We start from the raw sequence: 15,362 nt of genomic DNA on the forward strand, positions 1-15,362 counted from the left end.
CCCCGGGCCCCCCAGCCGGGCCACTTATGGACTCAGTAATTAGTGCAGCCATCAGGGAGGACAGAGACTTCGTTAATGAGGGGAGGCACAGGGCCAATGAGGGCACGGGGGAGGGGGGCAGCTAAGAGACATCCCCCCCCAGGAACCCAGTGCCTGCATGTTGGCAGCAGACTGCCGGGCATTGGGGGGGGGGGGGGGGGGGAGGCACAAGTGCCCCCCAATCTATATGGGGAAGGCCTGATACCTTCTTTGGAGCAAACTCATCTGAAGTCTCAAAGCTGGGAGGGGGCACAGCCTACGCAGTAAATTTACCCCATCCTTGTTAAGAGGCAGGATACCATCCCCGTGGTACCAGGGACCTTTTCCCAGGAGGAGGGGGAAGGAGTTAGGAAGCCCGGGGGGGCTGTCCTCGAGCATGAGGGTGTCCCCTTGGCACCAGACAAGGGGAGACACCTCAACCCTGCAACCCAAGGGTGCTCCCCCAGCACTGACCTGCAGCATCCCCCACTCCCAGGGGACTCAGGCGATCCCGGGGGCTCCGTGTGCCCCGCACTGTGCACAGCCACTAGCGACACACACATGGTATGTACCTGTGCCCACACATGCACACACTCAGGACTACTCTTTCCAAGATGGTTTGGCAGCTTTAATCACATGAAGGCACTTGGATCTGGTACCCCAGCCCTCCCCAGCCCCCCGCCGCCGCCTCTGCATCCCCCAGACCTCCCAAGGGTGCCCAGGGTGGGGGCTGTACTCCTTGGGTGCCGCAGCACCCACAGGCACTCGCTGGGCAGCGGCTGCACTGGCGCCCTTTGACTTGTCTAATATAAAGTGCTGAGTTCAACCCTCCTGGCGGGACAGGACGAGGCTGGGGCTGGCAGGGATCCAGGGGGCTGTGCTGCACCACCCCCCATCCCACCCCCGAGCACAGGGCAGGGGGTGTGGGCAGAGCTGGGGGGATCCCTGCTTACCCCCAGCATTGGGAACAGGGCAGTGCCGGCAGGAGCCGGCTGAACAGCACCGGAAAGCTAAAACTCCTCAAACCCACCCCCCCCAAATACTGCCCCCCTCCCTTTGCTGGCACAGCGGTAAAAAGGCACCCATGATTTTTTTGGGAAACCGTTGCTTTTCCCTCTAAAAAGATATGAGGCATTGTCCATATTGTGACATTAAAAAAGGCCTGGCTGAGCTCAGTCCCTCCCCCCTGCAGAAAAACCCTCCCTGAGAGCCCCCAGACCCTCAAAGCTGGGGGACACCCTGGCACGAGTCCGACCCCACGGGGGTCAGGGTAACCCCAGGCTACAGGGGGGGCTGCAGTGTCCCCCACCCCATCCCAGCTGGGGGACTGGGGCTGGGGTAAGGCTGGGAGGGGCACATTAAGGCTGGTATGGGGGTCCCTCTTTCCCAGAAGTGGCAGCCTTTGGTGAAGCTGCAGATGGATATGGGGGGGGGGGTGCCCCCCACCACGGGAAGGGACCCCCTTATTGGTGACTAGAGTGGCTCCCAGTGACACAGTGTAACTTGGAGAGGGGGAGAGGCCACCTCCCCCCCCCAAAATGAGAAGAAAATGAGGTTGGAGGGGGCGAATAAAGAGCCTCCTCCACGCACAACCCTTGCAGGGTGAAGAGGGCACAGAGACATGGTGTTCCAAGGCACATGGAGGGCATTTGTGCCCAGGGGCTCAGCCCTGAGGCTGGGCTGCCCCTGCAAAACACAACCCCTAGGTGGGGACAGTATGCAAGAAAAGAGGCAAGGACATGCCCCCCACGAGGTGATAGCGGCACCCAGGGCAGAGTTAAGGGCATGGTGGCAGCCCTATGCACCAAGGCCAGTAAGACTCCCTGCTTTTTTGGAGGGTGGCAAGGTGTTATCCTGTCCCGTAGCCCGGCAGAGAGGGGCCAAGGGCCGCCAGCCTCCCAGCAGGCAGAGTCTGGATGGAGGGATCTAGTCCTCCCAAAGGCAGTGGAAAGCAGCAGCTGCTGACCCCGTCCCACCTCCCCAGTCGGGGAACAGAGGGGAAAAGGACCTGAGAACCGTTTTGGGGAGGGGGGACACAGGTTGGGGGGGAAGGGGGCAGGGGCTGGACAGTGGGGGAGGATGGGACGACCCCCCCCAACAGGTCCTCAGCACAGCAAGGCATGGGTCACCCATGGCCCCTCTTCTCAGAGAAGGGGGGCACCCAGCTTCCCGGCAGGGGCACCCACATCTCCCACCACCAGCAGGCACAGAGGGCACCCGCGCCCACCGGGGCTGGGGAGGATGATGCGGGGCACACCGGGACCCTCCCTCCCCCAGAATAAGGCACCTGGCACCCCCGGTGGTGCCCCTTCGCAGCACCCAGAGGGTGGAGGGGGCCATTAGCTGTTAGTCCGCTGTTTCTTGAGCACTGCGTACACATCCTCCACCTTGCTGAGCCGCTCAAAGAAGGGCAGCAGGTCCAGCAGTTCCGTGTCTGCCATGTTATCGAACCAGGAGGCCACCGGCACCTGCAGGTGGCACAGGGGACAGCGCTGAGAGAGGGTCCCCGCCACATCACCTCCACACCCCACCCAGCCTCGCCCTGCGGGTACGTACGGCATTATCAGGGTGGAAGATGTAGGATGCGGGCGAGTTGTCCACGATGATGATTCGGCGCAGGTCACGGCCCAGGCGGCTCAGGTCCTTCACGTAGTTGCCGCGATGGAAAACGCAGGATTCCCGAAAAAGTCGTGCCCGGAAAGCCCCCCATTTATCCAGCAGGTCAGCCACGGGGTCTGCATACTGCAGGCAGAGGAGGGGGGTCACCATGACACACCACACCCCATTGCCCATGCCACAGTGACAACGGCACCCAGCTCTCCACTGCTGCCAGGTCTCATTGTGCCTCAGTTTCCCTGGCCAGTGCCTTGGAGGGGCAGGTAGGGAGGCCACCCAGTGCTGGCACTGGCTGTGGGTACACAGGGAACAAGAGGCCAGTGATGCCTGCAGGTGGGCAGGCAAGGGAGCTGTGCCACTCAGATGGTGTCTGGGAAGGGGTGGGCGATGGCAGGGCGGGTCAGGGGCACCCACCTTGGCCAGGCTGGCAGTGAAGAGCACACACTCGAAGAGCTCGCCCATGCGCTGCAGGAACTCGTCCACGTGTGGCCGCTTGAGCACGTACACCTGCGGGCACAGGCAGAGGGCAGCGCGCTGCTGGCACGGGCTATGGCTCACCTAGCACCTGCATGCCCTCCCCAGGGGACACCTGTGTCCCCACACCCAGCCAGCGAGTAGCTCCCTGGCTGCACCTCGTGGGGGCTGCCTGTGCGGGCTGGGGGGTGCCATGGCCCCACAGGAATGCCCGGCGCGAAGCGTCTGGCCGGCTCCAGAGCCAAGTAACCGAGAACAGGCTGACTGCCCAGACCACAGCCTATCCTGGATTACTTGAAACCGGGGCTGGCCACTGCAGGAGGACACCATGCCAGGATGCCCCTCACCTCCCTGCCCAGCGGGAGGAGGGGCACCCACCTCTGCTCCGCAACGTGCCAACCCTGGCACCCCAACACCTCCCATTACCCCTTGGTGCAGAGCACGGGGACACCTCCCGGTCCTCGGGGAGGTGGAATGATGCCCCCCTCCCACCAGGCACCCATCCCGCTGTTACCTGGTGCATGATGCCATCGATTTCCACAGGAATGATGAAGTCGGCGTTGTTCACCGGCTGGGGAAGGGCACATCAGGATCAGCACTGGGCACGCCAGGCACCCCCTGCCCAAATGCTGGCCGCTGTCTGCCCACTATGCACCCCTGCCAGCCCCGCAGCCCCCTCACAGGAACATCCCATCTGACCCAGCCAGGCTGTGCTGGGTGCTAGGCATCACTTTGTGGGAAAGGGGTGGCAGAGCAGGTGGGGGAGCATGTGGCAAGAGGTGTGGGGTGGGCCAGGGTGTCCCCCACCTTGAAGGAGCTGTGCACCAGGGTCTCATCCAGGTCAATGACCACGCAGAGCTTGCTGGCATCCTGTGGCTTGATCTCGGGCAGGAGGTGCTTGACAGCAGCCTGCAGCAGGGGGACACGAGTCAGCAGGGTAGCAACAAGGCGGCCACTCAGAGGGGGACACTGGGAGAAGTGACCATTCACCCCCATCCTGGCCACACAGGGGATGCGCAGAGCATGGCAGCCCCCATCCCTTCCAGTGCCAGGCTGGGGGTGTGGGGTTACCTTGGGCAGCGCTCCGTTCTCCTCCACCAGCAGTGGGGCGCCAGTGGTGCCAGTGCAGGGCTCCCCTTCATCACGGCACAGGCAGCAGAAAAGGGACTGGAGGATGCTGCGGCTTCGAGGCTTCTTGGCGGGGGTCTGGGTAGCTGCAGGAGGACAGAAGGGAGGTGAGGGGCACCCCGGGGGTGCCCCCAGCACAGCACTGGGGGGCAAGTGACCCAGGTCTGGGTGTTGCCCCAGAGCCCCTGCACCCTTATCAGACCCCGACACCCATCCGGCCGCCCTTCCTGCCCCACCAAGCAACGGTGCCAGAGCAGTGTCGCTGACACGAGTGCTTGGTGACCACCGTAGCCCCTCACCCAGCACATCCCACCCCACGAGTGACCCTCGCGGGCTCCCCCTGCGTGGCTGGAGACCCTACAACAAGGGCGCAGGGCTGAGCGCGGGAGCAGCCGTGGGTCCGGGGCCGCTCCCCGCTGTCCCGCCCCGAGGGGCACAGACCCACTCGGGGGTGGCCCTGGGGGCGGGGCCCCTCCGAGGGAGGCGGGGCTTTCGCGCCTTCTTTTCCCCGCCTCCGGACAACTCCCTCGTCTCATTGGCCGACTCGAGTGCACCGGAGGCGAGAGGCCAACCAGGGCGGAGCGCCCGCCCCTGGGCGCCGTTCCCGCAGTCGCCATTGGCGGAGCGAAGGGAAACTGAGGCAGCGGGGGCTGCCCCTGCCCACCCCGTGCCCCAGGGGCAGCGCGACGGCTGCAGCCCCAGCCCCACCGGCCCCGGAGTCGGGTCCTGCCGCAGCCGGGGCTGCACCCCGCCCTGGCTGTGCCCCCCCTTCAGGCGGGCCAGGGCCCCGAGCCCCGTAGTGGGGAGCCCGTGGGGCAGGAGCTCCCCACTGGGGACGAGGCCCGTTCCCACGTTTGCTCCTCCCCGCCCTGGCAGGTTCCCAGGCCGGGGGGACGAGCAGCGGCCCCCGCCAAACCCCCTTCGCGGGGTGGAGGGGACGCGGGGAACGGGACGCCGGGATGCAGCAGGGTGCCCGGCGCTCGGCCCCCTTTCTGCCTCAGTTTCCCCGCCAGCGCTGCGCGCACCTCTCGCCCGGCTCCGGAGGAGACAGCGCAGATAATCCGAGCAACGCCCCGAGCCTTCCAGGGCACCAGCGGGGTCCGAGCGGGCCGGACCACGGCCCCCCGCGCCCGGGCGGGTGCAGACAGCCCCGCTCGCTCCGAGCTGCAGCCCCAGCGCATCTCCCGAGCCCTGGGCAGCGGGATGCAGGGGGGCGGGCTGAGGCGGCGCGCAGCTCATCACACCCTCCGGGAGCAGCCCCCGCAGGCCCCCAGCCCCCCGGGGACCTCCCCCTCTCCCCTCTCCCGCACAGGAAGGGGATGGGGGGGGGGGAATATCCCCCCTCAGCGTTACCTTTTTCCTGCAGCGGGGCGCTCCCCTCCTCCCTGCTAACCTGGGCGATGATGGACTGGTGCTCCATGGGCGCCGGGGAGGGGGGGTGGGAGGGGGCGGCCCCCCCCGGCGCGGCCCCCGGGGGGGGAGGCGGGGCGGGGGCCGGCGGCGGCGCGGGGCGGCGGGCGCGGGAGCGGCGCCGCGGAGGAAACTTTGTTACAACATGGAGTTTCCTCCGCCCGGGCTGGGGCTGCAAACATGGATCCCGGGCGCGGTTTCAAGGAACCCCTTAAAAGGGCAACGACGGCGGGGGGGGCCCTCCTCCTTCTCCCTCCTCCTCCTCCTCCCTCCTCCCGGCACCCGCGCCGCTGGGGAGGAGTGGGGGTCCCCGACGAGCCGCGACCGGGACTGAGACGGGGAGTGGTTTGTGGTTTAGCTGGGGAGGACACCCCCCTTGCTCCATGGTGACCGTACGGGGGTCCCCGACACGCCGCCGGGCTCTCCCACACTCCCCCGCCCCGACTCAGAGAGAATGGAGAGGAGGATCAGTCCTGCTGTCACCCCCCCCATCCAGCTGGCAGCCCGGGGATCCCTCTGCAGCTACCCCCGGCACATGAACCCCCATGCTGGGTGTCCCCTGGAGCAGAGACCCTGGACTAGCGGCTCGAGGCTGGGGGGCCCCCATTGCCCCCCGAGGGCACATCCCGCATTGCCTGTACAGGCCAGGGGTGCGGGACAACAGGTACTGGGGGGCTGCACCAATAACGGCCGCTTTTTTCTATCCTTCTTTCTCCTGCAATCCCCCACTTATCTCGACAATTAATAAGTCTGTATTATCAATACATATACTTCCCCTTGCAATTCCTTCCCTCCTGCCTTCGCGGGGGAAGCGGGGCTGTTTCCAGGCGCTTTCTGTAAAGTGATTCTTGACGGGAGCTTGTGGATGGCACAATTCCTTCAGAGAAAACCTGCCTCCCCAAGTCCCTCAAGTGCAGCATCCTTCAGCCCCAGCCCCCTCCCCCCGCAAGCCCTGCGGGGCTCTGCCGGGGTAGTCTCACCGCCGTGCCCCCCAACCCTGCCCAGGCAGCGTCCGGCCCTGGAGGGGACCTGTCCCGGTCACCTCCCTCGCCGTCTCGGTGGCAGGAGATGCTGTGCGCTCTGTCAGCGCTGCTTCGAGGGTGCAGCAGGTTGGAAATTTCCCATCTGAGCTCATTCGAAATCTTTCCACCTCTCCCACCTGCGGTTTGGGTACCTCAGGAGCTGAGATCACCCTTTCTGGCCCGGTAGGGACCAGGGGCACTGGCGAGGCAGCGATGCGGGCGGTGGCAGACCCCGGTTACCGCTCTGCCCCCCGGGGCTGCGCCGACATAGTACGGTGGGAGCAGCCCCTGGGAAACAGGGCTAGGAGGGAAACCGCCCCCCTTCCAGCACATGACACATGCCCACAGGTGACCGCCCTGGGAAAGGGGGTCCGGGACTGGGAGGTGTCGCCACAGGGAACTGGGAGGCTGCGGGGCCGGCGGGACTCTGGCAGTACAAAAGCCGATTTACACCTGCGGTTTCCGCACTCTCGGCTCCATGTGGAACATCCCGGCACCACGTGCCCCCGGGGAGCGGTGGCAGGGACTACCTGCTGTTGGGAACCAGGACACTGCATCCTGCCACCCCCTCCGCCGGTTCTGATGGCGAGCAGCGGTCGTGCCTCAGTTTCGCTGCCCCTCCGCAGCACGGCAGCCGGCTCCCACATCAGGCAGCCAGCACTGTCTCCTGGCCCGGCCGGAGGAAAAGGAAGAAAGAGGCTGTGCTTCCTCCGTTCTCTGCATTGGGCTGATCGGTGTGCTCCATTAGCCCAGGTGCAGCTGGACAGGATGTCTGCCTCATCCCCAGTGTCTGGCTGGGCTGGGCTGCTGCTCACTGTGGGGACAGCTGCAGAGGCCATACACTGTCCCCTCCAGGACCCCTGTGCCTTTCGCCACATCCTTCTCCTCCTCCCTCCCCGATAAACCCTGATGAGCCCAGCCAGGCCCTGCCAGTCCTTTAATTAATGCAATTAGAAAAGTCTCCTGGCTAATGCCTGCAGCCGCAGTTGGAGCACCGCTTCCAGTTCCACTGCTTGCCTGGGGGCAGACTGGGCAGCTGAGGAGCTCAGAGAGATGCTGTCCCCATCCTGGGTCTGTGGGGCAAGCCCAGGCCAGGAGTAGGCAGAGCCCAGCAGGATTGTTTGGGCTGTGGGGTATGGGCACAAGGCAAAAAAGCATCAGGCTCCCATCAACCGGGCACTCAGGGACCCCTTTGTCCCACCCCACTGCTCCTAGCCTGGGGTCCCAGATGGTTTCCCCTGTTCCCCAACCTAGCCATGGTCCTGGGAGCTCTGCCAAGAGCTGCCCCTTGGCCAAGGGAGCAGAGAGAGGTCCTGAGGTGGGATGCTTACTTCTAAGAGTTGCGGTGGAGGCAGGTGTCCCTGGGCTGGGGGTCCTCTGAGTGGCAGGTCCCAGCTGGAGAAGAGCAAATCCCACAGGTACAACCCCGCAGACCCCAGGCCCCCCAGCCTTTCGCCCGCTGAGGACCATCCCGATGACCCCGTACCCCTTGTGCATCTTCTCCCCACCCCGAGGCTGGTACCCCGGGCAGGTGCACCCTGAGCTAGGGGAGTCTCCTGCTCCTCCTCCGGTAGCTCGGGTCGGCTGCGCCCCTTGAGGAGGGGGGAGCCCCCGCCTTTCGGTGGGCCCCACAGCTCTGGCCCCTCCTTCAAGCAGCCAGAGGCCGGGCCAACGCGGAGGCGGGGGGGAGGCACCGCCCCATCCCGTCCGCCATCGCCCTTTTAAGGAAGGGGACATTCTTCACATAAACAAGCGCGGCCCCCGGGAGCGGGAGGGGGGGGGGGTCCCTTCCCTGAGTGGGGGGCACGGGCTGGGGGGGTGTCCGGCCCCCAAAATTCCCCCTCCACCACCCGGCTGGTGTGGGTCGGGAAGTGGGATTTTGGGGTGGGGGGGTCCTGGGGAGAGGGGGGAGCCTTGAAACAGCCAGGGAGCGTCTCGCAAGTGCGGACCGCGGCGGGGGGCGAAGCACAGTGGGACCCCCCCCCCCCCCCACCCGCGGTGCGGGACCGAGAAGGGGGGACGGCCGCCCCCGGGGAGGGCCCGAGCGGCTCCGCATCCGGCGGTACCGGCAGGCGGGAAACGGGGCATCCGGGGCGGGGAGGACACGGTGGGGCCCCTACCGCCCCGCTCCCCCCGGGAGAATGCAAAAAGCAGGCGCTGAGCCCCCCGCGCCCCCACGGCCACGCGTGGGCAGCCCCGCCCGCTCCCCCGCCCGGGGCAAAGGGGCCGTCCCCGGGGTAAGGGTGGGCCGAGGGGGTCCCCACCCCGCATCGGGGCCACGCAGCAGCAGCGAGGCCGAGGCCAGGTTACAAACACGCCGTTTATCAGCCGCCCCCCTCCCCCCGAGTTTCGGAGCCCCCCGTGGGGATGGGGCCGGTCCCGAGGCTGCTCCCGCCGGCGGCGGGCGATGGGGGGTGGTTAGCCGTCCCCGGCGGTAATTAGCGGTCCCCGGAGGTGATTAGCGGTCCCGGGGGCCGGCGGTTCCCGGCAATAATGAGCAGGGGAAGTCTCCGACGCGGCTCATTCACTGAAGCGTCTGTGCCAAGGGATGGGAGCACCTCCCGCTGCTATCCCATTCCCCTCGCATCAAGCCTGGATCAGCACCCCGGAATTGGCGGGGGTTGGGGGTGGGAAGAAGCGCTGGGCTCTAAGATCTTGGGGGGAGGTCTGCCCGTCTGTTAACCCTTTCCTTGCTGGGTGCATCTCTGGCTAGAACATGCCTGGGGTCGGAGTGGCAGCAAATCAGTGTCCGGTGTGAGGAGGACGCGCTGGGCAGGGACGTGGGGTTAGTAAACAGGGATAGGATCCGTCACCGTGTCCCTGTCACGTCGAGGGCAAGACCAAAATTAAACCGGCTGTGGTGGCCCCGTGCCAGGAACCGGGCTCCATGTGCGATGCTGCATGTCCAGATCTGCAGGAGCAAAAAGAGGACAGGTCGATGGGCACCCACCAGGGACGCTGTCCCGCCCCTCTCCCGCGGTCCCTGCCCTACCAGGTAGGCGATGAAAGCCACGTAGGCAGCCAGCAGCAGGCCCAGGGGAATGTGGTACTCCAGGCCATGCAGCGTTGGCAAAAAGTCCACCACGAAGTAAACGTTGATGGCACAGACCAGCCCCGTGATGAGGGTCATCAGCACCTTCCCTGGGCTGCAGGCAGGGCAGTGAGCATCAGTGCCAGGGCAGGGCCCCCCACCCCGTGTGCCACTGGGCACAGAGGACTGGGGGAACTGAGTTTGTAGGTGAACAAGACCTCAACTGGGACACCTCTGCACCCCACAGCTGTATTTCACCCCGTGGTGGGCCTCTTGGAGTAAACTTTGGCCACCCTCCAAATCCAGGGCTGGCAGTGCCAGGAGGATGCTGAGGCTCCAGGGGTGCCCAAGGAACCAGATGTGTCATTGGGAGGAGGATGACAAAGGTAGTGATGGGGTATGTTCTCTGGCTGTCCTGGGCAGGTGGGAATGAACAATGTCCATACAGTAATTGCCCCATGGCATGGTTTGGGGGGACAGGATGGGCCAAAGGGAGGGTGCCTGCAGCCAGAGCTCCCCACTGTGCCCCCTCTGTGCCTCCCTGTTCACTCACAGGCTGTTGGTGAAGTCCTGCATGAGCGGGTGCAGGCTGGTGAAGGTGAGGACAGGCAGGACAGCAAAGGGCAGCTGAAAGGAGAGGGAGATGAGGTGGTCATGGCTGCCAGGCTGGGGTGTTTGGGGGCAGGTGATGCCCTCCCACCCCCTTACCAGGATGCTCTGCAGGACGTTGAGCAGGTCATTCATGCCTGTGAGGTGGCTGACATCCTTGAAAGCGGCCACGAAGACAGTGGGCAGGATGGCAAAGGAGCGGGTGAAGAGCACCCGGGCGAAGCGGGACCAGCGGAGCTGCAGGAAGCCCTGGAACACGGCAAGACCTGCACCCTCGCTGTGCCTGGGGCACCATGTCAGGGCGACCCCCCAGGCCCTGGCTGGGAGGAACCTGGGGGGCATCTCCCCTCCTTTGTGCCAGGGCACTAAGCGGGCTCTTGCAGGGCTGCCGGGCCCCACTAGGTGTCAGCTCCGACTCATTAACAGAGGACCTAATTAGGGAAACATTGCGTGGGGCACCCACAGGGTGCAGTGGGCGGGCTCTGTCTCCATCCCAGCTCCTGGGGAACAGGGACACTGGTGCTAGCAAGCTGCTACCCACCAGCTCCCTGCGGGAATGGTGGGCAATTAACTCTTCCAAATACTCCTGGGGGGAGTGTGCTCCCCATAGAATCCCTCCCATGACCCACCTGTGATTTCCCTGCTCCCATCCGCTCCCTGTGCGGGCAAGGGCCAGCATCCCTATCTCTCACCTCCATGACGAACTGTCCTGCGTAAGTCCCAGTCATCGTGGAGCTCTGTCCTGCTGCCAGGATCCCGATGCCCCAGATGTACAGTGCCACTGCCCCGAAATAGCAGCCTAGGATGACGCCCTGTGTAGGGACACTCCAGTGGGCACCCTAAAGTGTCCCCTATCCCAGGCGTTCCCATCAGCTCCCAGCTTTCTAGTGGCGTTATAACAGCCCCCAGCCCCGGGGGTCAATGGGGAGAACAATATATCCCCCAAATGGGAATGGATGCTCACTGGATACAGCCTGGTGCCACTCACCCCCTGGTAGATATCCACAGAGACTGTCTCATTGTTGGTGGGGAAGATGCCGGCGTAGTGACTGATGCTGCTGTTGATGCACTTGTTGTGCTGCAAGGCATGGCAGGCACGAGTGTGACAGCCACCCAGCAGCTCCCACAGACATGGGGGGAACCCCACACATCATGTCTCAGGGAATGAGATCATGCACTCCCCAAGGGATGCTCATCCTGCCCGTGTCCACAGCTGGGTGCAGCCATCATCTTCCTGTGGGCATGAAGTGACACTCACCACGTCCTCATTTCGCTGGTGGTAGAAAGCCTCGCCGAAGACAGCCATGACAAAGAGGTTGATGAGGAAGGAGACAAAGAGGGCCAGGCAGGACTCGGTCAGGAAATACATGTTGGCCTCCCGCACTGCCTCCTTCTTGGACCGGTCGATCACCCGTGTCTAGGCATGGCCAGTGACATGGGTGTCACGGGGTCAGGTGAGCACCCCTGTCCCACAGCCTGGACCAGCTGGTCCCCACCAAGTGTACCCTGAGGCACCCCAGGCAGAACAGCGCCCATGGCAGTGCCTTGATCTCACCTTGACCAAGGAGGAGTGGAGGAAAATGTTATGGGGCATAATGACAGCGCCAATGATGCCCATGGCTTGCAGCAGCTCCTTTCGCCCACAGCCCGGGCAGTTGGGCAGGAAAATGCCCTTCAGCACCTCCACCTGCCCTGGCCTCACCACCACGTACTGGGAAGCAGTGAGAAGGGGCACTGTGAGCTGCCACCCCACTACTACAGGCTGGTACCAGTGTGGGCGTTGCAGGAAAAGGGTTGTCCCCAGCTCCCCCCTTCACCTCGTAGCCAAAGGTCAGGACCATGATGGTGATGAGGAGGCCGAAGAAAGCCTCCAGTTTGCGGAGCCCTAGAGAGGTGAAGAGATGGGGTAGAATAGAGCAGGGGACACTGGTGCCACATGAGGGGCTGCCTGAGTGACAGTACCCCATGCCCTCATCCTGGCACTCACCGTACTTATCGAGGAAGAGGAAGAAGAGGGTGTCCACGATGGTGATAAGGACCCCACCCCAGAGGGGGATGCTGCAGGATGGCCAGGGGTGGAATTAGATACACAGCTCTCTGTGGAGTAGGGCCATGGGGGAGGCTGAGGGTCCCTGTGGGGAGGCTCACCGGCCAGCTGAGAGCAGGCTGAAAGCAATGGCTGTCCCAATCACCTCCTGCATGTCAGAGCCGATGATGGCAATCTCAATCATGACCCAGAGCAGCATGCGGGGCACCTGAAGGGGACAGGGCACCATGAGGTGCCTGAGCCCACAGTGGCCCATAGCTCTGGGCAAGCTGGCACAGCATCCTGGCTGCAAATCCCTGTGTCCAGGCTGTAGTAGGCCACCCAGAGCAGCATGGGGACCACAAAATACCTGTCTCAGCTCCTGGCACAACACAGTCTCAAGATGAAAGATGGATACTAAATGAGAGCCAGTCCCCCCCTCCTCATCCCTGTCCCAATGAGAGCTGAGGATAGGACCCATCTCTCTAGATATGGGGGGGTTGAGGGACGTGGGGCAGAGGGGTGCATCCAACCCTCCTTTTGGGGACCTGTCATTCAGCCAACATCTCCTTGCTCCTGCTCCCCATCAGGATCTTGACACTTAGACGGGACCCCTAACCCCCCCCCCCCCCCTCTCATGTGATCTCTTCCCTTGACCCCCACCCCCAACTTCCTGCCCCAACACGCCCAGGCTTTCCCCGTGTCTCGGCTTCGCGTTGCTGCCCCGACGCCTGGGCTCACTCCCGCGGGGGACGCTCTCGTGTGTCCCCAGGTCAAACCAGGACACCGAAGTAGCTGCTTACCGCCTCTCACCCTGGGCCCCTGTACTGCAGGCGTGTGGGCAGTAGGTGGGGGACACCGGGACCTGGGGGGCTTTGGGGAGCCCCAGGGAGAGGCAGGTCTCTCCCAGCATCTTCCTGCTCCCCTCCAGCCCTGCAAGTCCCTGCTAAGACTGTCACCAGCCCAAGCACAGGGTCCCCCCCAGACTGTGACCCCCGGGGACCTCCCCGTGGTTGCTCACCTTGGGGTAATAGAAGTAACAAATCTCGCCCAGGTCCTTCCCGGTCACCACACCTAGACGGATGGCCAGGCGCTGGCACAGCAGCCCCAGGACGGTGGCCCACAGCAGCACCCACAGCAGCTGGGGGGCAGGAGGGAGGGAGGCAGTAGGGACTGGCTACTGGGCAGGATCCGGCCGCCCGGGGGTTCCCAGTTCAACCAGGGTTGCAGGGAAGAGAGGGGGTGCAGGGGTTCTCCCAGCCCGGTCACAGGGGTGCCCTTCTAGCACCCCTGGGTGCCCTGTCCCTGTGCCGAGGGCCCCCGTGCCCCTCCTGCTCCCGGGCTGGGGAAGCCAGCTGCCACAGGCAGCCGTTGGCGATGGAGAGGTTACGAAACCCCCGCCGGCTTCCTGAGCCCGGAGCCGGGCTCACCTTGAATCCCGCCAGTGCCCCACACTGCAGGTCTGACTCCACGTTGCCCGGGTCCAGGTAGGCGATGCTCATGAGGAAACCGGGACCGGTGAAAGCCCAGAGCTTCCTAAAGCTGAACCCAGGCTGGGACAAGGCAGCGGGTCAGAGCCAGGAGCTCTCTTTCAAAACTCCTAATTGCACATCCAGTCCCCTTTAGCCTAGTGCTGCCTGCATGGATATGTTTGGCACATGGAGGACATTTTCCTGACAGTTTTGGGGAGGGAACTGCTGCCCCCAGCCTCTCTCTGTGCTGGAGGGGCAGTAAGCCCCCTGTCTCAACCGGTAGACAGTGATTTGCAGAGGGTCCCAGGGCTGTCAGGCACCATTAATTGCATTCTATGGGATTCCACTGCTGCCCTCTGCTTTTGCTACTCCTCCTAACTAGGGAACCCTATTCCTTCCCCTTCTCTGTTCCACTGCCCTGAAACCAGACAAGGATGGGGGAGCTGATGGGGTGCAGACAGCCTTGGGGAGCCCCACTGGGCTCATCCATGGGTGGCCCAGCAGGTGTCTGAGTAGTGGGGTGATCCTTGGGGCTGGGTAGCACCTTGCCCCATTGTCTCAGCTTCTCCATCTGGAAAACTAAGCATGGAAACACTCAGCCTAGGGCTGTGACTTGCCTTAACTGGGTGTGGGGATGCTGAGGGCATGTCCCCAGGGCATGACCAAGACACATATTCCCCACTGCAGTGGCCCTTTGCCTCCCCACCTCCAGCTCCCTGCAGCACCCCCCACCCCCTCTGCCCACCGTCAGACAGCCTTGCAGCACCTACCCCACTGCCCTTGGGGATGCTGATGAGCTCATTCAGGTAGGTCTGGTCCCGAGTGCCAGGGTGCTGTGGGGACATGGGGCTCTTGCCAGTGCTGTAACTCTGCTCTTGGCCCCCGTTCAGGGACTTGATGAGGCCTGAGGGGGGCAAGAAAGAGGAGGGGAGGTGGCAGCCTGCCAGGAGGACAAGGACACTGGTGGGCTGGCAGCCCTGGTACGAGCTTCCTCCAGTCCCACCTGACCCTGCCTGATGAGCCCCATGAGGGACAAGCACCAGTTTTCCGGGGGGGCCGTGAGGATGGCTATATGGGGTCTACCAATGGCTACCCAAAGGGGTCAGATGCCAGGCGTCCCTAAAATCCCTGGTCTCAGCCCTGTCTTCACCAGTCCAAGAGCCAAGTGCATTTTTGGGCAGCAGGGACAGGAGGGGATCCTGCTCCAGCTCCTGCTGCTGGGCGGGCATAGAGTGAGGACAAAGGGCTGGCATTGGTCCTAATCCCCCCTCTCCAGCCCACTTACATCCCAAGAATTGGTTAAATCACATCCCCAGGCTTGGGGGAGCAGAGGATGGGGCAGGTGGGGAATCCAGGACAGGCTGTGGGGGAGGGTGCCCACTGAAAGATGGAGCACAGCGAGGAGTCCCAGGGTGGAGAGACAGGGATCTAGAGGAGGAAAGGAGGCACAAGGGGACCCAAGTGTTGTGAGGCTCACCTGGTTCCAGTGATGCCATAGGTGGACCCGATCCAGCCAGGGTGCTGAGGCTCCCTGATTTCAGCACTGAGTGCAGTGC

The 15,362-nt window shown here is 64.1% G+C and overlaps 2 protein-coding genes across 2 annotated transcripts; both read right to left on the bottom strand.

Moving 5' to 3' along the window:
• Window positions 1-707: 707 nt before the first annotated feature.
• On the bottom strand, window positions 708-5,798 carry CTDSP1 (CTD small phosphatase 1). Its single transcript, XM_082284695.1, has 7 exons — window positions 5,590-5,798; window positions 4,180-4,322; window positions 3,916-4,017; window positions 3,623-3,679; window positions 3,049-3,141; window positions 2,575-2,760; window positions 708-2,486 (listed from the first exon to the last, which is right to left on the bottom strand). The coding sequence occupies exons 1-7, from the start codon at window positions 5,654-5,656 to the stop codon at window positions 2,358-2,360; spliced, it is 777 nt and encodes a 258-aa protein (XP_082140821.1). The 5' UTR covers window positions 5,657-5,798; the 3' UTR covers window positions 708-2,357.
• A 3,679-nt stretch (window positions 5,799-9,477) lies between these two features.
• On the bottom strand, window positions 9,478-14,615 carry SLC11A1 (solute carrier family 11 member 1; the record flags this gene model as incomplete). The annotated part of the gene is made up of 14 exons (XM_082285596.1): window positions 14,577-14,615; window positions 13,765-13,887; window positions 13,356-13,475; window positions 12,457-12,563; window positions 12,296-12,366; window positions 12,126-12,193; window positions 11,864-12,019; window positions 11,567-11,725; window positions 11,297-11,386; window positions 11,001-11,120; window positions 10,408-10,557; window positions 10,253-10,326; window positions 9,661-9,814; window positions 9,478-9,579 (listed from the first exon to the last, which is right to left on the bottom strand). Exons 2-14 carry the CDS (start codon window positions 13,834-13,836, stop codon window positions 9,478-9,480), a joined length of 1,443 nt encoding a protein of 480 aa, XP_082141722.1. The 5' UTR covers window positions 13,837-13,887; window positions 14,577-14,615.
• Between the last annotated feature and the right edge of the window lie 747 nt (window positions 14,616-15,362).

Source organism: Coloeus monedula (assembly GCF_965178545.1).
Source record: "Coloeus monedula genome assembly, chromosome: 7".
NCBI classification, from domain to species: domain Eukaryota; kingdom Metazoa; phylum Chordata; class Aves; order Passeriformes; family Corvidae; genus Coloeus; species Coloeus monedula.

Coding starts and splice junctions, on each gene's coding strand:
- CTDSP1 (XM_082284695.1), bottom strand. CDS start 5,656: ATGGAGCACCAGTCCATCATCGCCCAGGTTAGCAGGGAGGAGGGGAGC. Junction 2,761..3,048: donor TCACTGCCAGCCTGGCCAAG/GTGGGTGCCCCT, acceptor CTCTGCCTGCAG/TATGCAGACCCCGTGGCTGA. Junction 2,487..2,574: donor TCTTCCACCCTGATAATGCC/GTACGTACCCGC, acceptor TGCCACCTGCAG/GTGCCGGTGGCCTCCTGGTT.